The sequence below is a fragment of the Anopheles aquasalis genome, chromosome 2, assembly GCF_943734665.1.
Source record: "Anopheles aquasalis chromosome 2, idAnoAquaMG_Q_19, whole genome shotgun sequence".
In the NCBI taxonomy this organism is placed as follows: Eukaryota; Metazoa; Arthropoda; class Insecta; order Diptera; family Culicidae; genus Anopheles; species Anopheles aquasalis.
The window spans coordinates 30,319,589-30,342,500 of record NC_064877.1 but is presented as its reverse complement, the minus strand read 5'-3'; the positions used below and the strand labels follow the sequence as shown (position 1 = coordinate 30,342,500).

Here is a 22,912-nt window from a genome sequence, read left to right as displayed (position 1 = left end):
CTAGAGCCAACTATTCCGCAAATAGCAGCGTGTGTGTTGGAGAGAGCGAGAGAGAGAGAGAGGGAATTCGCGCTTACTGGAGCCTCCAGGAAGAGCCCAACCGTACCATCGTTTACGGGGTACCATGGTCCACGCACGCCACGAGAAAGCGGTTGAACTTGACCCAGAAAACGGTATCGTCCGACCGAACCGAACCGACTCACTCGGGATCCGGCTTCCTGGGGGCCACTGCCAACAAATGGCAACTGTATCTTTGTACCGCGCGTACATGTGTGTGAAAGAAGAAGAAGGAGATGAAAGAGAGAGAGAGAGAGAGAGAGAGAGAAAGGGAGAGGGTTCCATAGGACCTTACGACCGATAACGTTTAGCGACTTCACCAGCGTCTGGTCGGTTGGTCCAAAGGCGACTCCATAGGCGATGCTGCGATTGCCCTTGGACTTGTGCCACGTGCCGCTAGATTCCACCCAAGGACACGGGAATGGATTCAGGAAACAACAGGAAAAAAAACGTAAAATAAGAAGAAGAAGAAGAAGAAGGCAGCATCGACGAAAAACTTGCCACCACATGGCGTGGATCGCTTTTGCTTTAATCTCTTCGTCTAATGTACTACTTCCATGGCAGGGATTGGCAGGGAAGACGACGGTTCGCTGGGTAGACTCCCGGTGCATCCTTGCATCGTTCCGGCTGACTAGTTCCAGCCGACAGCCGTGGCGAGTCTTGGCCAAGTCCAACACGCTAACCCAGGCCCCAGGTTGGTTTGATGAAAATTAATGTAAACATCGTGTCGCGCAGCGAGTGCAGCCAGAATGCAACGAGACAGTTTTAGGTGGTTGGTGGAAGCGGCAACGTACCAAGTCGACTGGCAAGTCATGTCGCTTGGCAGTCATGTGGTGGGTACGGGAGGGGGTTGAAAGGATGACTTTCACACCCGAGGTGTAATTTGCTGGCATTTCTTTTTTGCTTAAAATTGATGGCACAGACTCTTTTCTCTTGACGCTGCCAGATGACGGTGCTAGAACGATCGTGATCCATTAAAATTGATAAATCCATCGTCTGGCGCAGTGAATACTGATGGGCATTAACGTGTTTATGTGTTTCGCTTGCTTCCAGCGAATGTTGGGGAATCTCAAAAGAATAGTTGACTGAAAATGTTGTCCTTATTAAGGGTAAATAAGCAGAATATTCCAACAAGTTATAATGATCGGTTAAGTGATTTAAAGAGAAGAGTTTGTAGCATATTTTGTAAACTTTTTATCTCTATAAAAATGCTGCAAAAGGTTCCACTGTTTATCTTCCCTTTAACATCTCTTTTTTAACAGTGAATAAGCGTCTTATTTGTGTACAAAAAAAATATCCTTACAAGTCGTACGCGCGTAGCCGGAAAGTTAAATGACCATTTATGACGAAAACGGCACAATATTTTGGGAAGTAACGTGTTAAGCTCGTCATATTGATCCGGTATTGTCTCGTCGGTGCAGCCCCTAACCGGTTGCCAACCACTGGGCGTCCTTTGGCACAGGGAACTCCCTTTCCGGATCACTTGTGGGAGGGGGGTGGGTGGCGTGTAAGAAGGTGTATGCAAGGCTGGTAGCAGGCAGCATCGATACCAAGGCGAAAGGTGACCTCGTCTTGTCCACTCTCTCGTTCGGGTTGGTTGGCACTCTTTCAGTGATCTCTTCGTCTGTTTCATCTCTTTGGGGCTCTTGTCTGCATGATTTTCCCCATTCTTTCCCACCTCGCTCTCTCTCTGTGTCTCTTTCTCTCTTTCTCGCTCACCCCTCTCTCTCTCTCTCTCTCTCTCTCTCTCTCTTTCTCTCTCTCTCTATTTATGTTTCTCTCTCGCTAACTTTGCTCCGTTTTCGTCTGCACGCAATCTCGCCACGAAAAGGTCTCCCCTTTCTCCTGGCCAAATGCTCGATCATCGTTCGCGCTGCGCAGCGCGCGATCGAGTTGACCGTTTTCTATCATCTCCGCTCTCTCGCTCTCTCGTTCTCTCCTTCTGCAGTGTGTGCATGAGTGTGTGTTTGGTTTTTTCCTTCGTTACGATCTACATCGATCGTGTACCCGATCGTCACTATCAAGCGACCGTGTCGTGTCGCCACCGCGATGTGAAATGTCCAGCCATATCGCTGCTGGTGTCTCTCAGAGCACCGCGGAGCTGACCAGAGAAAGACACACTACACAGACGGGTAGGGGCGACATCAGCGAGCACGAGCAGCGCGCGTTTTTCACACGTGCCACCACCTCCACGCGATCACGCGATCGTGTACGGTGTGCGCCATCCGTGAATCAGCCATCCCCTTCTCTCACCAAAACAAAAAATCGCAGAAAAAAAAAGGAATAGGAAGGGGATGGCCCGACGGACGGAGACGGGAGTAGTGCGGGAGGGAGGGGACGCCCGGATGGCCTTTCCACCGAGCGAATGAAGCGGGCAACCCGCTCGCACGAAAGAAAACTCCATACGGTCGGGGCCACCGTCAGTCCGTGTTTTCGTCGCAACGGTGAAGCAGCCAGCGCAAGCAAACCTTGCTGCACACCAAACCCGTAGTGCGGTACGGTGCGGTTACGGTTGCAGTGCGTGCAGTTGTGCCTCCGCATAACCCCCCCCCCCCCGCCAGGCGTGTTGTTGTTGTTTCGTGATCGTGGTAGTAATACCGACGTTGTGCGCGAAATTTGGCTGCCAAGCGTTCAGAGAGAGAGAGAGAGGTCAGACAGCCTCATTGCCTCGGTGAGTGGTGATCTAGTATTCCTCGATTCGATTCGCGACTGCGATCGATGAGGAAAAACGGATTCCGTTTGCCACGAAAGCGAAGTGTGTATGTGTGTCCTGTATGTGCCCGTGTGTCTGTGTGCTAGTGGCCATGATTTCCCGTGACACCATTCCCGACGATCGTGAGCCCGCACCTCGGAGCTAGATCGATGATGAGTGAGCTGAGCTGAGCTGAGCTGAGCATGAGATGAGAAACGATCATCTAGCGCGATGTGAGAAGGGGGAGCATCGTGAGCCAAAAATACAAACAACAAACATCGGAATTGGGGCCGCCGTGGAGCGATCGATAAGCGGTAGCGTAGCGGTTCCAAGCAGTGATCGACCCCCGCCAGGGCGGTGGTAGTGTGCGTGCTAGAGCGATGGATACACGCTGAGCGGCACTAGCGCCAGCGCGCTCGGGGCAGTGTTTTCGCTCATAACGGCCTCATACGTGGCCATCGTCGCGAGGGGCCGCGGTGCAACCTTCGCGCCACTGGAGGGGCACAGCTTATGCAGCTCACATATCTGCTGAGCATCAGCATTAGCGCCGCAGCAGTGGCACACAGGGTCACCTTACCCCCCTTTGCGGGCGGGTTTCACTGTTATTATCGTTCCATTTTTTACCACCGTCCAAGGGACCTACATTTTCGTCATTTTTACACGATTCGTCCATTGCCAAGCCATCGCCTCTGTGTGTGCGCGAGCCGTTCAAGCGCTGCGCTAGAAATGGCAGAAATGCTCTCCGCCTCCCTTTTGCTGCTACTCATTCCGGGGTTGGGGCACCCATGGAATGCAAAACATAAACCCCGGTTTTCGGTTCTGCGTTCCCTGGTCCCTGGTGGGTTGTGTGGTGCTGCAGTTGAAAGGCCCAATCCGAGATCCATGTCACGCCTCCATGTCACAGCAGCACTCGCATCACACACGGGATGATCCGGGCTGTTTGATGCAGCAGCCAGTCATAGAAGCGACTGAACCGTGACAGGGCCTCCCATTTTGATCCTTTTCAAGCCGTTGGAAGGAATTGCGAAAAGTCATGGCCGTGACGTGAGTGAAATCATTCGCATCCGCACCGTGGACTCGCATGGTATTGTACTTCTGCCAATCCTTCTGGCTACGGATTGGCCGACGCCGTAGATCACTGCACCGATGCTGCACTACAGCCGCAGCAGCCTTAGCTATCAATCAATCAAAAAACCGGGGAGAATTCAAATGCAGGTCAAGAACGGTTGCTGCCCGGTGGCTTTCCACCGCTGGCGAGAACGGTGGTGTACTAAATATAATAATTTTCCAAAGTGCCAATGGGTGCCGATGACCAGAAGCCAGAAGAATCATCATGCACCGGATCGAAGGACGACCAGGTCTTTGCCACAAGGCGTGGGCAAGCGTACGAGATCCGCTTTTGGTTTGGTTTGGCTGGATTTTTACTTCCCGACTGGCCCGACCCGGGGGTGATGTCAGTAGGATGATGCCGGCTCGTGGTGCTGCTGCTGATGATGAGGCGGCCAAGTTCCTGGGTGGGCCAGTGTAGACGCGCTATTAATAACGATCGTCTTCAGTGGAACCCGTTGGCCGGTGCTGCAGGAAAAACACACTCACTCCGGGTGACACTCCCCACCTCAGCAGCAGCAACAGCGGCAGCAGCAGTAGAAGCGAAATGTGTCACTTCACGCGATGGAAATTAAATGGCGAACGAACGGACGACTGTGGCCACCGCATACACACAGAAACCGAGCGCTGGTGCTGGTGTTTTCCATCTCGAGTGTCATCCACAACGACGTGGGAGATCGTTGCGCAAATGGAAAAGCAAATGGAGACACAGAAAAAAGAAAAAACCAAAACTAGAATCCCGCATCACAAGGACATGTGCCAGTGGATCAACCAGCAATCAACATCCGAGTATCCGGTATGGTGTGTGGGAATGTCGTAAGAACGTACTATATACTCGTGTTCCGTTTCCTTCTTCCTGCGGTGCGCACACCACCACCACCATCATCATCAGTGACGATGACGAGGATCCCTGGATTGCTGGTTTTCGGGCCCCGGGTGTGCAACGCGTGATGAGCATAAAATCAATTAAGCGTCAGTGCACATCCGGTACTGGCGTGGTGAAGTGATCCTTTCCGTGGCGTGTAGCAGAATATCGTGGCAGGATTTTTTTGTTGTTGTGAGGATTAGCTTTGGAAGTGGGAGTTGTTTTCGTCGTAAATCTTGCCACGTGCAATACCACGCCGGAAGCAACGACGGTTACATGCTGGTGCGCTAGTGTTGCACCGGAATGCAGTGCGAGTTGCAGTGACACATCCGGGAGCATTATGTTGGCTTTCCGGGATACGCTTCTTTTTTTTTTGTTGTTGTATTCGCTTGCTGCTGTTCCCCGCCCAAAAAGCTTTAATCCACTAATCCGTTCCGTTCATTGTCTGTGCGTGCGCAGTATTGTGTGCTTTGAAGTGGAGAACCTTTTTAATATATTACTGGTTTTTTTTTCTCTTCTTTTGTTTGTTAATCAGTCCCTTTGCGTAAGTGCTGCATAGTACCGGAAGGATTTGGGGCTTTGCGGCGAGTGAATCCAGTGCCGGTGTGTCCGCACAACAGTAAAACGCTCTTTGTGCAAAGTGCAAGTGAACGAGAGAGAAAGAGAACGAGGAAAGCGAGGAAACCGAAAGGATTTAAGCCATCTATTCCCCCCCGAAGAACCGGTTCCCTGCCTCTTGCGGTGGTTGTAAACAAGTGCAAAAGATATCGCTTCCTGCCAGCGGCGCCTGGTAGTGCCGGGAGGCGCCGTTTGAAGTTCTCTGTTGTGGCTCTGTCGTGGAGCATTAAAAATTCGTCCGATTCTTCGTCGTTGCGTTCGTTTTCCCTTCCAAGCGTTTTTAGCGTTTCCTTCCCGGCCACCACGCCAACACAAGAGCTGAGGTTGAAAAGTTCGGGGCGAATAGACGACAACTTTGTACCCCCCGTTTGGGTGGTCAACGGAGCAGAACACGTGGCACAAGCAGCGGGTGGTGTGGTGACGGTGAAAAGTTCCGCTTCCGGACTGGGAGACCCGGTGCTGCAGGGAGGTGAGTACGCGTTGTTTTGTTGTGGTTTATGCTTTTGGGAGCTTATGTAAGTTTGGCCGGCAGCGTGGAAGATGCTACGATGCTTCCCCCCATTTGCTTGCTTCCTTCCTTTCTTCGGCAGTGGTTTTGCATTGAATACCGTCTTACTCGCTGGGGTCGGTCTGGAACTTCTTTTCAATCACCGCAAACCACTACGCGTCCATGGTGTTTCTCATGGGTCTTCACACAATGGCGGCGAAAGTTTGTGCGCGGATCAGGAATCTGTCTGGGACGTGGATGAGACTCGAAGGTGAAGAAGTAAGATTCCGGGATAAATGGAAAACTTCCTGCAATCTTGGTAAGGCAGCAGAGTCAAGCTGAGAAGCCATTCTGCCGGTAGCTTATAGTGACTGATAATACCTCGTTGCTTATGACAACACAATTAACGTGTGAGGAAAGCTGCTACAAACGAGGTGATCTAGGCGAATCTCGGCGATCAATTTTGCACCGTTTTTCCTTGACCTACATGTGACCCCTTTCTGAGCGAAACACTTTTTCTGCATTTTTTTTCTCGCTCTCTCTCTCTCTCTCTCTCTCTCTCTCTCTCTGTTCATCCCAATTCACTTATTTTCAAACGAGTCAACCCCATTTCGTCCCAGTCGTTGACCGATGAGCCAGGCGATTACTTGAACCGTACTATCTGACGCATTTGGGTTGGGAACATATTTAACTACCTCACACACAAAAACACACATACACACGCACTGGCACACATACACATAGGCCTAGGAAGGCGTGCGCACATGATCACGAACCATATCTACCATCGGACACAGCACCGAACCGGATGATCGTGCTAAAAATAAAATATAATTTACTTTTCATAGCTGCACGGCCCAGACTACGGTAGCCAACGATTTTCACTCCCCCTTTTTTTCTGCTCTTCGCCCCTCGGGGGACGGCGTAGACTGAGGCAAGGGTAAAAACATGATTTTTTTTCGCAACTCAAACATCAGGAAAATATGCGAAACCAGGACTTTGGACTTTCTTTTACTTTTTTTTCGAAACTGATGGAACTGTTCCTTTGATAAAGCTACTTAATTACTTTAGTTTTGGTGCTTTTAAAGTGTTATGGGCATTCCTAGAAAGATGAATAAGACGACGATTGTTGTGAAGAGACTTACCTTGTTCTCCGCAATCTAAATATTGCCAAGGGAATTAACATGCGATGTTATTCCCTAGCCGATATAGCGTTGACCTACATTTCACTCAAATTCCCATAGCTTACACCGAGATTCCCTCAGCTGGCAACCGGGAAAATTGTCACATTATTCAAACACGTCCTCGGACATGTTCCATGGGCCTCATTTCTTGTTATTCCGTTCCCTGTACATTGTGTACCGATCAAGCAGTATCCCCAGTGGCTGCTTGTTTGGCTACTGTTTTCGACGGATTGGACGGAGGTTAATTGATGGATTGGACGCTGGAGAATATTGATTGATTATCACACGAGCAGTGTTTGGCGTACGTGATATCAGCCCAATTCATTCAACTGGTGTGCTCAATGTATGTGCGGTCTGTACATGGTGATTTTGTCAACATGATCGGGTCGGGATAATCTAATGTTACCATTCCGCGCAGTGACGGATACAATCTTGCGACGTAATTTGTGCCGCTCTTAAAAAAACACGCCGACTAAAGTGCGAAGCAAAGTGTTATTAGAGACAAAAAAACTAACCAACAACATTCCTGGCTCCTTGTTTTTGCTCCCGGCCTCAGAACCGTTCGCCTTGTATGGACAAGGGCAACGAAACGAAGCGAATCAAAGTGTGAATGAAGTAAAGACGTGTTGGTTTACGCCGGCTAAACGTCGCTTATATCTTCATTACGCTCGCCCCGGTGTTAAATTTGGAGTTGAAGCCGAGCTTTAAGGCAAGAGTTCTCGTGCCGGTACCGGATCGATTCGTCAAGTAATCGACACAACGAGCATCGTGGCCGCGGAAACCCGAAGTGCTCGTAATGTAAGGCATCTGAACTGGTTTCAACCAAGCGTTCGAACCAAGCGGAGAGCGCGCATGATTGACATCCCATCTGTCCAACGAAGAGTGATGTGGAACGTGCGAAGCGGTGTGTCGAGAGCGAGACCACCACTCCGCCGAGTTCAGCCAATCTTAAACCGAGCAGTGCCACCTCACTCGCTGTGCCACCAAGTTGCCAACAAGTTGTACAGACGGGAAACAATTGTCCATCATCTGTTCTGCCGTTCTGCGAGCACCGTTGCCATTTCGTGAGCGAATCGATCGATATTGGCAGATTTTGAGGGCGGATGACAGACACATGGCACATGTTGCTGCCACGATTGAGAGTAGCAACAACGACACCCCATCGGATCGCTGAAAGCAATCGGCTCTATTGACAGACTGACTGGAGGCGCGCCGAGCGATACGTTTGCACAACTGAACAGGTGATGGTGAAACAAAAAGCGAACCCAGGAAAGCAGGAACCAAGCATTCGAATCTCGGTCTTCGTATTACTTCTGCATCCTGCACGATAGAACCTGGCTCCGGGACGAGTGTTGTTTTGGAGACTATTCCACTCACCGTATACCAAGTGTCACTCCGAACCCGAACCCTGCATGGCAGCGTGTTAACGAGTTCCTTACGAGCCTCTCCACTGGAACAGGTTCGCTCAAGGACGACCGGCAATTTGATGCGTTTCTACATTGGCTCGGTCCATGCGGGGAGGGTTGACGCTGACGCTGATGGAGTCTTTTCGTGGTTCGTGCACGGAGCTCGCGACCTAGTCGATCGCGAATAATTGCGTGCAGTATCCGTAGGAGTGACAGTTAATGGCTTCGCTCGAGTTGACTCGTTGACTGTGGCGGCCAGAAACAGAAAATCGGCTGCCCTGAAGGACGTTGGAGATCCCGGCACTTGGGACCACCGTGAGGTTGCATAAAACTTTTTTGACAAATCTTCGGATCACTACCGTTAGGTGAAATATGCCAGATCACGATCGGAGGTTGTTTCGATTAACGTATCAACCGGAGACCAACACCGGTTTCACCGGTGGTGACCTCCAGGTGGTGAACGATGTGATAATCGTTTGGAAGAAATATTCAAATCATCTACTCGAAGGAGCCCGATTTGGGACAAACTGTTTCCACGGAATTATGTGGGCTGTTTGTTCGGTATTTTAAAGTTGAGGCTCCCAACTTCAAGAAGCTTCAGTCAGATTTCTTGACGATTGGCATTCGATGAAGTATTCGATTACGGGCAACTATTAATGCAACGAATAATTCATTTTGCTCTATCGATTTTCGCCTTTTGGGAAGCTGTTTCGTGGCACTGTTTGTGGAGGACACGCGATAACTTATTATAAACTACTCGAGATTTGAATGTTTTAGCAGTTGAATTGATACTTTACGGTTCTTCAGATCGCTCGCTCTCTGCTACGTGGCTTCCAATTTTCGTTCTTCCATCCGTTAGCTAATACTCATATTGAAATATGGTTTGGAATTCCTTCCAGCCAGAGGTTTTTACGTTGAAATCCTATTAGCCCGCACAAATGACAGAAATGAGCATCGAGGCAAAACCATTCTCGGCAAAATGGCGATCCAATTTCAGCACCGGCATTGATTTGCCAGGAATTCCGTCGCCAAATTTAATCCACCCTCCCAATCACTATCAGCTGAAAAGCTCACAGATTAAGAGGACGATTCAATGAGCCGGGTATTACGACTAAGCCTCTTCCAGCGTGAACGCGAGCTAGCTCAGTGAGTTTCGAGAATCTGTCTCGCGAGAAGGTGTGAAACTGGAAGAAAGCAATATCGTTTCGAGCAAAGGATTCGTTCCGACGGATTGATAAGCTCCCAAAAGGTGACACAGAGAAGGGTTCTTCAATTCCTCGTAGTCTCCAACACCGCGCAGAAGTTTTGCAATGTTTGTTTTGCTTCAGACTTGGCTTCTTCATTGCAGAGAATGCGTTCTTGTTGGGTAGAAATTCCAATCTTCGGACCGGTGTAAAGAGTGCGAGAGAGCGAGTGATAATGTCGCCTATCGAGGGCTTTCTACACTTCTTTCAACCTTACTCGGATCGTCCATCAGCACCGGAAGGATGGCTATGGCGATGGTCTGGCTCGGAAGAAACGAAAGCCAAGTTAAGCCTGCCGGAATAAACCCAAGCCAACCCCAAACCCTCGTTCAAACCGGACCGCAAAAGGATGCGAACAAGGCCTTGAAGGAGCCAACGGGTTCGCTCTAGTCCACATCCCAGTCCCAGAACGATAAAGTTATGCCATCGCTCAAATGACTCTTCATGGCTTTTCATTTTCCTTCCAACGAACTTTCACGCCGCCGACTGTCGGCGCCACGCAAACTATCGGCCGTCGAAGGCTCTCTAGTTCGTTCCTTGACGCCAATGACGAAGGTGGAAGTTCTTCAAACGAAATGCGTTAACGGGGTGCTCTAAGTGATAAATAAAGATGCCGCCACCGCCAGCACCTTTAGTCTGTATTTGAATCCACTTTTTTTTTGTACAATTTTTGGCCAACTTTCAACAGCAAAGTGAAGTGGCGCGAAGGCGAGCATTATGGTCGCTGTTGGGCTAACTTATTTGCATCCTGACTCATCCCACTGTCGGCAGGTGAGACCTTGAACTACCTGGCCACTTCGGTCGGTGCCAGAGTGGCCGCCAGAGCTGGAATCACCGCCCAGGGTCAGGCCGTTGGTCAGGTCCGTAAATCCTAATTTGCCTCTTCTGCTGGAGGTAATTAATTTATGCTTTTCCTGTTGGAACAAGTAAATTGGTTATTCAGCAGGTTGAAGTCTAATTGAAACCACGCCACGCCACTTCAGACCATCATCTACCTACTCCATTGAACAGCAACAGAAAGCAACTCTGCCCACTCAGCGCTGGGTAGCATCTTGCAAGACATTCCTTTGAAAATTTAGAACGATCCAACTTGGCTCTCGCTGAATCAAGCGAAAACTCGTGACTCCGAATACGAAAGTGTCATTTGGCGCCCGATGGCAGACCTTGCAGATAAGCGGCCGCTTCTTGGAACGGGGAGTTTTTGGTGTGGCGCAAATCGAATCTCGCTGCTCGCGAAATCGCATGCCAATCGACTTGTGGAGCGTTTAAAAACGCGCAGTGAGGTGGTAAGATACCAAGAAGGGGGTTTTGAAGGCTTGAAACGAAGCGAATCGAATGGAATAGCGGAACAAGCGGATGTGATTAGAGTTGAAGGGATACCGGTGAGCCCGGTGGCGGGCGATGAGGAAAAGTTTGCCGCACAATCAACGCCATTGGTAAATTTATGATCCTTAATCAAACATAAAATCGTTTTGAAACCGTTTGGTGTTGAAATGCGGTACCGCGATCCGATGATGCGGTGATAGAACGGTGATAAGAACGCGCTGGAAACTTATCACAGTTCGCTTATCGGGGAGCTTCTTCGAAAGGAGAAAAAATTGCTGAGGATTTTTTTTCCTGCCTCAAAAAGTGCTCAACTTTAAACATAATTCATCAATTACTGTGCGAGTGTACCAGACCATATGGAAAGTGTCCGGGGAACGTTGCCAAAACGGGTGCTGCCAACGGGGTGGTCCTCAGCTGCGCTTCACGACACGTTCACGGTCGCCAGCTCATCGATATTCCCGCGGTTCAATTACGGTTGTCACTCGTCGTCAAACGATTGCTTTAGTGGCATTCACGCCTTGCGAGCGGTCCGGCTACACGTGTTTGTTTTTCCACAAAAATAAACCCAAATGATGGTCCTAGGACACGATGGACGGAAAATGACGTTCCGAACGGGGAGCCGTTCAAATGGAAAATGAACAATTACTCTTTCTCTCTCTCTCTCTCTCGCTTTCTCTCCACTACACTTCCCACTGGTCAGGGAGCCCCGCGACGGAGATAGTAATGCCACAATGATGACAAAGTGGATGGACATCCATAAAGAATGAGCCTGTCGAGCGCGGAAAAAGGGCAATCAACAACCCACCGAACCGCTCCGTCCTCTACTTTCGGAGCCAAAGTCTTGCAGCCACCGGCTGAGAAGAAGTGGGAAGGAGCGAAGAAAACCCCAAAATGTCATCATTCGTTCCAGCACCGGGGGGGGAGGTAAAGTCAAACAAATTGCCTCGGCCACGGAACTCACCGACCACGCACGCATCCGATGCGACCGAAAAACCGGGGAAACCGGGGAGGTGGAGGGGCCGTATCATCGCGCGAAGTGCCGACATTGGCCATCGACCGACACCGGCACCCCCGGGGGTTGCCATCGAGAGCATAACAAGAGGAGCAAAAGGAAATGGTATTTGCGGAAGGAAATAACAAAAGATCCCGGGGCGTCTTCGGGGCATCCTGGTGCGTCTCCTGCTGCTTAGGGTCGCCGCGTTCGGTTTGCGTTATGAGGCTTCCCCCACCGCCCACCGCACGTCTATCGCGTTATTGGGACAATATTTGTATTGGATCAGCGAAGATCCAATTTTCCTCACCCCACTCAATCCGTGGCTCGATAAACAGGCGACTCTCACAAAAACTCTCACACGTCTCCGTACTCACGCGCCCCTGGTCAGGATTTCGTGCACCAATATCAATGGGGTGTATGATCCAGTGATTAGCTGAAAGCCATTTGCCGGACCCAGAGGCAGGATGCGCAGGACTACAGATCTGGCAATTGGCTTAAGATTTACAAGTGCCAACGCTGCGCCGTTGAGGATGCTTCACTTGGCGTGTTTGCGTGTTGGTTTATGTGTTATTTCCGGTTGCAAAATCAACAAACTTGAGCACTTCTGGCCAACGGGGTGGGACACTTTGGGGTGGATTCGCCCACTACCGCTGACCTTGTACCCGCTTCCTGCTGATGACGCTCGACCTGCTGCTGGCTGGACTCTATAAATGGCTTCCCTTGCCATCCGCCAAAAATCGCATTCGCAATTCGGCCAATCGGGCAATGATAAAGTGTTAATTGTTATTTTCGTTTTTAGAGTACTCTCGGCGTGTTCCTAATCGTTCCTACTGTGTCCCGGTCGGGTTCATGGCATACAAAGAGCCACTTCATTGACACATTCCGGCTAAACTGCGTGGTTGACACTCGATTGTCCGTACGCCGAAAAGGAATGGTTACTGGATTGGATTGGATTCATTTTATCAACATCGTGCACGTCATTCGTGAGGATCTCGGTGGGGACGGCGTTGGAGTTCCCAAACTGAACTGAAGCCGACAACTCCTGCTCGTCATCGCGGAGGAGATTTGCGTCAGGCGTGAAGCCCGCCGAGTCAGACCGGAGTAGGCCACACCACTCCCTCCCTCCGGGGGCCGCCTGCTATGCAGCATTTGTGTGCGTGCGAAAGGAAGGAGGAATCAACTCTGCAACTCGTCGCGGCCAGAAACGGAAGCGCAATATCAACAGTTCGATGCCAATGTTTACTTTGTCCCCGCACGGTGACAGCTGGTACTCGTTCGCGGCGTGACATCATCGCCACCATGACAGCTGTACCCCCGGGCGGGGCCAGAAAACAGAGGGGGAAAAAACATTTAAAGCTACAAACACCCCTCCCCCCGGGTGGGGTGGGAGATAAAGAGGTGAAATGGTATCGCTAGCATCGAGTCCACTCGAGTACGATTCGATGAATGAACGTAAAACGGTTGTCGATCGTGGGGACGCCACCACCGTCCAGGAAATGGTCAATCGCTTCCTCTGTCCATCCGATTCGAAGGGGCAGGAAAAAAAGACCACAAGGTGTGGTTAAAACGGAATGGTTCGATTGCAGTACGGGTGTGTACGTGCGTGCGTAAACAAATGCGTGTGCGAGCGAACATTGGCCGAGTTCCGGTCTAACGCCACCCATAACTCGATAACACGAACGATATATTTGGTAAGCACCGCACCCAGGGTGGGGGCCGAGCCGGTTCGGTGCTCCCTGGTTACTGTGTACATTGCCAGCCCATTGACCAACCAATTTCTGTGCGAACACTTTTCCCTTCCTGGCCGCTGGTGGTGTTTACATTGTACCGCTACGTACTACAACAGCCCCCATGATGACACAGCGCCATCGAATTCGATGAAAAAAACACGTACGAAAACCGAACATCATCAACCAAATTCGGATTCCACTCCAGGCCACTCTACCGGGGTACGGCAACCGGTTGTTCAGCCGGAGATCGGTTATTAGGCGGAAGCTGTACAGAGTCCACCAACCATCGAGATAAACAAGGGATTTGTAGTGGCCCATTAGCCCGGTCCTCCGGCTTTACTTATTTATAATCCCTGAGATATGAGTGTGAACGGCCTGTTTAAACTGAAACAGATGAGGATGATGGTAGCCTCGGTTCTGGATGTGTCCTAAGTGTCAGTCAAGAAACTCAGATTGACCAGTACAACATGCTGCCACCATTTTTCGCCCAATATTCTACTCGAGAGATGATGAATGGCCAGGATTGTAATTCGTTTAATCCGTCCAGCCATGTCCCCTCCCCAGGGGCGTGAGAAATGTGGTGTGCGCTCTGACGACACTTTTAAACTGACCTCACCTCAGTCGGCCAGCGTTTGGACAAGCGGGGGGTGGCACAAGGAATTACATCGCCATCGTTGCTCGGCAGCTTGAAGAGGTCCAGCGTGATCTGATTTATCGTTTACGTGCGTAGCATCGCCGTCGAAAGCCCACGATCGTCCGATGGGCGAAGAGTGACAAATGTCCCATTCCCTGTAGCCACGCCACGTTTCACAACTCCACCGGTGGTAACCTAGTTTTTTTTGCCAAAGTGTCCTGAAACGTGATTCGCTTACCCTTGGCCGCTCGGTACCGGTCGGTGATTCGGTGGATGCAAATTGGTGACTCATCGGATTGGTTATCGAATGAACACCCCTCTTTTTTTTGGCGTTGCAAGTGAAGTAGAGAGTAGATGCTCTCTGTCCTCGAATTTGTGAGGTCTGAAAAATGGTCTCGAGATTGTAAGGACAGGTTCCAGGTCAACCAATGATTGTTAGCTAATGGACCAATTTGTACCAACATTTGAAACGTGATCCTGGTTTATGACATTAAGACTGATGTGTTATCGAAGAGAGGCATTGACCGGAAGATGAATCGAAATTATGATTTGCTGCCACGACAAATTGGTCACAAACTCTACTGCGACTGACATCTGCTATCGATTCGAGAATGAACAAAATATTATTAAAAACTTAAGGGCAGGCAGGCAATCCGGCAGACAACGATCAAAACGCGTCTGCAATGTTCTATCTGCACACTAGCACTGTCTCACAGTTTCAGACAATTCATTAAACTTTTCCGATCGCCTTCTGGAATGCACTGCTGGGAAGAAAACTCTGCAAATGTTGTTTATTCCAACCAAATAAAACCTACACAGTGGGATGTCCAAAACGAGAAGAAGAGTGGCGGTTATGGCAACGGAAAGAATAAAAGAAGAAGAAAAAATAACCAAGAAGCATCTCCCTGGACCACCCCCAAAATTCAACTCGCAGTTTACTTAACTTTTGCGAAAGATGCGCCGCCGCTGCTGAAGCTGTCGCCACCACAAATCAATCGCTCTTCTGTCGCGTCCTCCGAATTCCGGTCCACTAGTCACGGTCCGCGAGCCAACCAACCGACGGTCTGGTGCCTGTGACCGATATGATGAAAAGTTTCGCGTTTTCACACATTTTCCACCGTCATTTGCACCAGACTCGGTGCGAGGTGGAGCGCTCCAACTCCGACCAACGGCGGGCGTGAAGCCAAACTTTGGCTCAGTTCGCGGTCTTCGTTTGCACTTCATTAATCAGAGGCGGAAGGGTGGGTGTTGGTGGGTGTGGGAGCTACTACGCCATGATACGCGATATGAAATGGAAGGTGGTAGAGCTACTTCACTAAAGGTGGCCAGCACGGCACCGTCCCCGGGCATGGCGCACGGTGAGCGACTTTGAAGTGTTTGAATTATTGTTGCGAGCTCACTTTCGCTTGCGGGGTTTCGTTCATGCCACGGGCACACGAGCTCGCGATAATTTTTGCTTCTTTTTTTTGCGCTTCTCCTGTCGATGATTTTTTCTTTGTCGGAATCTTTTCATTCCACGTGGATCGGTTGTGGCGAGAAAAGCGCGAAAGAATCTGTGCGGAATCGTTTTTTTCGCTATATTTGACGTCATATTATGGTAGTTGGTATGACGTTTTTATGAGAAGACTTAGAGAGACTCCAGTAAATCACGTCTTGCTGCATCGTAGATCCCATCGATATCAAAATGGTGACATTACTGATGTTATCCTGTTTTTCTCGAGATGATTAATAATTTATTTTACTGATAATAAATGTATTGAAAATGTAACTACTATCAGTTGTACTACCAACAGAAAAAAATCATCATTTTGACACGCTGTAGCACCATTAGTCAACGTTTTAATGTAGATCAGTGCAAAAGGATTTCGTGGCTCATTGGAAAGCAGGGAGTGCGGCCATGGACAGTATTCATAACGTCAGCTTTATATACTAGAGGCTACATTCCATTCCATGGCGAGGACTTGACCGCTTACCTTGATTTCATTCAACCACTTGAAACACTCTCTAGGACATAAAACGTTGATTGATCTATGGTGGGAGGGGGTCTGCATGTCAAGGCCAAGATACGAAATGAGGATATCTGGCACACGCACGAGCGTGATTGCTGATCCCAACGAATAATAGAAAACGGTCTTGATTAATAAGTGCATTAACAATGTGGCAATGTTTTTATTACAGTTCTGGTGGTATCGAACTTTTTACTATAATTAGTTACTTATTTAAAGAGGGTAATAAAGTTTGGTTTAGGAAGCAAAGCATTCTAATTTTAGACAAATTAAAGGAATAAGGAACATATTAAAGGAACATAAGAAGTACAGTCTAAGGTTTGAAGGTTAATGCAAACGCTATTGAAGTACTTTTAGCGGTTAAAATAACGAATTTTATTTATCAAATATCTTCTTACAAAAAATAAAATGTTCTTTTTCGCAACATTGCGTTAGACAGTCCAAAGAGAGACGAAGAAATGACAAATATTTGTTTTTTTTTCTAAAAAAGGGGTGAGATGTTTGCCACGTTTAATAAAATTTAAAGTATTATCTCCACCAAAAGAACGTTGCTCATTCGATGTTTCTAGACATTTCTGTGTTCCACGGAAACACCACACACCAAAATCTTTGATGGTGAACCCGATAAATTTATCTGAGAGACGCGTCAGCACCACAGCTCTGCTAGCGCATACCATAAGCCATCCTACCACCTCAACAGCCAGTCTACCGCCGTTTGAACATCATTTAAAAATGTCTTGAGCGCTGCTACCCAAAATCGCTTTCCCGAGCTGCGCGGAATGCGGCCGGTGGGCGGGAGGAAGTTGATCGAGAACCGTTGCTTAAATAAACAAATTAGCGAACTAATTGACTTACACACTTGCTCACCGAACCGTGCAATGCGTGTGCGAGCCAGATGTACCAGCAGTCGGTTGTCGGCTGTCGGCCGGTGGAAAACCCGTTAATCGTTCCAGCACACTTCATTTAGACACGACTGGCTGTCAAAGGTTTGATGGAAAACAGATGCCACACCTCTCCAGCCAATGTCGGGTTGCGAGGGTTGGATAGAGTTTTTCTCATCTCACTTTTCCCATTTGGCATCACAAGCTGCGAAGTGATCGCGTATCGCTGTCCCAACTGGTGAGACGCAAATGGTGACGGTGTGGTGTGCTATCCGTTTAAGGGGTTGCTATTTATCAATGGGTACTACTTATGGTCCGAGTGGGAGTGAGGTTGAGCAAAAAAAAATAAAATGAAATGAAATGAAGAAGCAAATAAACAATTCACTCTGCTCAGCTCCGGCTACTTAACCTCCATCGCTGGAGTAGGTAGAGCGGAGCGGAGTTGAAGGTTTGCGCCAATCCGGCCACAAGCGTTGAGCAAATGAAGAAGGAAGAGAACGTTTTGCTATGCTGGCCAATTTTGCTATTAAAGCCGCTGGACGGCTATTTTTAGCTCAGCAGCTTCCAGGAGTAAACATATGAACGTTAACAGGTACGATTCGCGATCAAAAGAAGCTCCCGATCTAATTGATTTTACATCGCAATTCTTCGAAAGTATGCTCGCCAGATTAAACGATAGCATACATTCTCGATCAATTGGCGTCGCAAAAGAGCCACGATCAAGATGGATGAGTGTTTTAAGAGGAATTTTTATTCAAGCATCGCCATCCGAGCATCGCGAAACTCTCGAGAACATCATCACGTGACTTCCTTGTCCTTGGCTTCGCACATCAATCGCTAACCGATGCAAACGATCAGAGGAGACACCGAAAAAGCAACGAAAGGGCAGCGACTGAGAATATTCAATTTATTCATTAAATTCCGATATCCCTCCCCGACAGGAAACCAAATCCCCTGCGGGGGAACCGGTTCACACCGATTTTCGCGACGGCAAGATGGATCGTTAGTTATGTTTTGGCCAAAAACAAAGCGAAATCGTCTTCTGCTGTTCTCCAGGCCTTCAGGTTTCGCCTGGACTTTGCCAGTCGAATGAATCATCATCATCTGCCCAAAAGGGGGCGCGAGTCATGTGATACGATTTAATGGCGAACTCGTGGCGAAACCTCGTGCGCCAACAGTCGAAACACTCGCGAGTCATGTGACTGTCGATGCGTCATCGGTCGGGACACTCCTTTGGGAGGAGGTGTGCGCGATCGCACACCCATCACGTGGACGAGGGCACGTCGGGTTTTTTTTTGGGAAGGTGGAGACAGATCCCCTCCCGGGCGTTCGATACTTCTCATGTCGCTGAGTGTGACCTCTTAACCGTAAAACAGGCTTTGGCCATGAGAAGCCAAAGGAACCAGTTCCTGATTCTGCGCCAAATCGAAGCATCATTTGGTGGAAACCGAAGACGGAAGAAGAAGAAGAATGGCTTAGCGTGCGGGAAGAGAGTCCGCAAGTCACATGACTCAACCCCGGAGCGGAGTGCTTGCTTCAACCATGGAAGCCTTGCTCCCAGCACCAGATACCTTGATTCCAATTCCGTTTGAAGGTGGCATGCGTCTTCATGTTTGTTTGTCCAACGCTCTGTCCTCGCGCTATGCTCACGCTGCCGCCACACCTTAATTCACTAAGCCGTTGACGGATTGGCACACACGCGTGTGTGCTGCAAAAATTGCGTCAATGCGATCTTGGAGCTGAGCCCGTCCGGAGAAGAACCTGTTTCTACCAGCCGTAGTGGCAATCACGGTGGGAAATTAGCGCCACAAGTCACACGATCGATTTGCGTAAATGATTTACTTTAAAACCCATTTGCTGGAATCACCGCATCGGGCACGGTCGACCGCAGGCGCAGAAGCCATTGCTATGCCCGGCAGACCAACCTTCTCTCCGAGGTCCGAGGCCTTGAGACCCGAAACCGGTTTGGGGAAATTGCACGGAGGACATCGGCCGCAATGGCATCTCGCCGGACCAAGCCAATTCAGTGACTCAATCGGCCGTGGCTACTGATGCAACCGGGAATGCTCATTGAATGCGTTCTTGAAAGGAGTTCTTCGTGCCGCTTCTTAGGCAGCCACTACACCGATAAGGCCTCTAAGAATCAAACTCTATTTCACGATTACAAAACATTACTTCAAACACAACACCCCTTCGCTTCACAACCTGCATAACTGGACCAGGAATCCAAGAGAAGAAAAGGAGTTACATCTCTAAGATCGATTTCCTTTCGTAATCACTTGGCTTCTACCGCCGCCAGCGTGCTAGAACGTTCCTTCGGCCACGAGTCAACATTACAGAACGATGGCTACCTCGGTGGCAAAACGTTCCGAAAAGTGGTTTCGTAAATTGATTTCCATTTATTCAAATCAAAGACGGCAACCACGGGCACCAGCAGGGAACATCCTCCCTTCTCCACGATCCAAGGGCGCTTCCCGCTCGTCAGCACCACAACAATGGAAACACAATCAACAAACCCACCGAAAACCTCGCTCGGTTACATCACGGCGGACCATTTCACCGGTTTCACGAGGAGGCGAATCCGATGGAAAGCCGGAGCGCTTTTCACCGCAAACGTAATCCGGCGGGCGTTACTTCATCGCGTTCACCTCGCGTACACCGGAACTTTGGGGCCACTTGCCTTACGCGCGTTCGGCGTTACATGGGGGAAGCGCACGATTACCGAGCGGTGAGCCACCGGCACAAGATGAGCTATCTTCGAGCCTTCGTGCTTGGTTCGTAACGGAAGACCCGTTGAATCGATGCTTTTGATGAATCGAACTGTTGGTGGTGAAAGAACGATTACATCACCCGAGATGGTTTCGGAGCTTGCTGTTGTCGATGGAGGTTGGACATCCAGAATTGGTCACCTTCCAACCGAGTGGATGTCCAACAAATTCAACAGCGATACAAGCGTCAGCCCCGGGCTGTAACCGGATGCAGTGGCAGGACAGGAAAAAAACGTGAGTTTGACGTCCAACAATTTGCAAACTGCGGTGGAATGCAACGTTTGATTGGGATGGGCGCGAACGCATGTTACTCCTGGGAGTCAACGGGGAATCCGGGCCATTGTTTGCGGCTTCTCGCCAAACACAAAGGCAAGCCCGGGGGGCTTCTCAGTGGAAAGCTTTCGCTCCGTTGTATCGCTTCGAACGTTGCTCGCTGGCGGCGGCTTATCGGCAAGCATCGCAATTTATGCGCCCATCAATATTGATCTACTCCACCCCCTCCTACGCACCGGGTTGGCAGTCGTCTGTTCTCTCTCAGTGGTTGCAGTGAGAGAGAGAGAGAGAGAGAGCAAGAGAACACATAAAATGCCAACGAATGTGGCGCTTTTCCCAGCGCTAAAAAAAAGCTAACAATGGTCAGTCGGAGTGGAGCTCATTTATCGGTGGATGGCGTGGAATTAATATCGCATCCGCGATCATGCAATTTGATCTGTGTCTGTCGTGCGTCATGCAGGAGGAAAAAGCCGACAGTGCACCAGGGACACTTTTTTTTCAAAAGTTTTTCACTTTCCATACCAACTGCACTGCGAACTTGCGAGAATGATTACGACGCATGTCCGCAAACATCCGGATCTCCGTGCAACAATTAAAAAGCTTCCAGCAGCACACCGTTACAGCAACACAGCATCCCCAAACCACATACAACGTTTCGTTTCGGTGAAGCTGCGTGTTGGAGCGTGCAGTTCCCACAAGCCAATTAACCCGGAGGTACGTGCCGCGTGCCGGCTGCTAACGATATGCACTGCCCAGGGGTCCCATGCTTTCGGATCAGCCGCCCAGGCCAGGCCAGATCCCAGGCTCCCAGGGTGGGTCCAATTTGGCATTCCGGTGCTAGTGCTCCCTACGCCAGATCTAAATCCAGCTAGGATCGAACAATGGGAGTCCACACAACATGAAGCCGCCGTGTACACGTGTACCGTAGCCACTCCGGTTCCTGGGAGTTTGATTCCTGTCGCGATAAGCGTCGAAGCCGTCGGGCCAAGAATGGGAAAAAAGATAAAAATACCTCCCGTGCCAGCACGCATGGCATGACCGTGTGGCTGTTTTGGCGGAGGGACGTCATGCTGACACGCTGTGATAATGAGCAGGATGAGCAGCCAGCAACTGGCGTTGGTGTGTTGCGTGCAAATCGGAAACTATGCAAAGCGCATCCACCTCCCTCCGTCGCAGCCGCGTATCGGGGTCATTCATTGGAGTAAGGCCCATGTTTTAGCATCTCTCGGGCCTATCCACGTGCCCGCCTCGCTTTAATCCTTGCCAGCGGGAAGGCATCGAAGGCCTCGTCAGTAAATTGCACCCAAGCGGCTCCACTTAGTGGCGCGTGCTGCGTGGTGCTTGTGGCCGCTGTGACCTTCGAACCGATCGTAGTAAGCACGAAAGTCAACCGTTTCTGGGGAGCTAAGCGTTCGCCTACTCTCTCTCTCTTGTTTGTGTTTGCTTAGGATATTCTATTTCCTTCGAATTGATGTCCTCTAACCTCTAAAAATGGACACGTGGCGATACTGCTGGCAGCCGTCATGTTGTTTTTGTGGAATTTGTTAAATTGTTATTCAGGCTGCCCGGCTGCCTGCCTAGCACGGGATTGCAGCAATTGGATATTAATGGACGACACGATTTGCATAATTGACGACAACAAACCGCATCATATCGTACCTTCCGCTGCTCCGGGGCCAGGGATCGAACCGAATGGTCAGCAGATGGTCCAGACCGGTCCAGTCACAAAACAGCTTGCGGTTCCGTGAACCGGAAGGATCCAATTCAAATACCCCTCCGCCCCCCCCCCCCCGCGGGGCCCGGGAACAGTAAACAATATGTTTTGCGAGCTTCGTCACTTCGAACCGTCGGTTCGACGAGACATTGATCGGTTCGAGGATGTGCGATGGAAGCACATCAGTGGCAGTCTCTGTGTCGCTCACTTTCCGGTTAGCTCCGTGTGTCCTAGTAGAAACGCAGCGTTTTCAACCATTTTCCATGTTTCTCTTGATGAGACGCCCGATGCTCGATTGGTGAATGTCCGGTTGGAGAGCGAAACAGCACCAGCAGCAGCAGGTCCGGTGAAGGAATTCAATTATGCGCCCCATTCCATGTTCGAAGTTTGTGCTCATGTTGCGGCAAATCGAACAGGATGTTCGCTCCAAATTGGCATCCATGTTTCAGAGTACAGGTCCCGAGGCAGAGACTGTGTACGGTACGTCTGGATGATGTTGGTCTGACTACTACTTATGACTCATACGGTTGTCCAATTTTCCGCCTTGCTCCTCAGTTCTCGGTCTATTTTGGTTTGGGGCTTTCGTTTCCGAGGGCTTTTCCCAGTCAAATGCGGTAAATCATAAAATGTGCTACCAAGAATAAGGCAGCTCGAATCATCTGAACAAGCAGGCAGGACGAAAAATCGATAAAGTGAACTCCGCCAATTTATGACCGCTTCATAATGCCGGCGGAATTAATTTTGTTTCGCCATAAGTGTGGCCATAATTAAAACGAGTTAATACACCCGACCAAAACCCGCAAGTTCTCTATGGGTGGGGTCAAAGACACCGCAGCAACCGTGCAAGCTTTTGGACGACGAAATTGAAGGTCCTATAAGACGAGCAGTGCGCTTTACCAACGCGCTGGGTATCAGGAAATGGTCTT

At 49.7% G+C, this 22,912-nt stretch overlaps 1 protein-coding gene across 1 annotated transcript in view; it reads left to right on the top strand.

Moving 5' to 3' along the window:
* Positions 1-4,610: 4,610 nt before the first annotated feature.
* The window catches only part of LOC126572996 (uncharacterized), a 60,507-nt gene continuing 42,205 nt past the window's right edge, over positions 4,611-22,912 (top strand). The window contains exons 1-2 of the mRNA XM_050232750.1: positions 4,611-4,652; positions 5,478-5,808. Coding sequence (XP_050088707.1) covers positions 4,611-4,652; positions 5,478-5,808 — 373 coding nt within the window. The remainder of the gene's footprint in view (positions 4,653-5,477; positions 5,809-22,912) is intronic.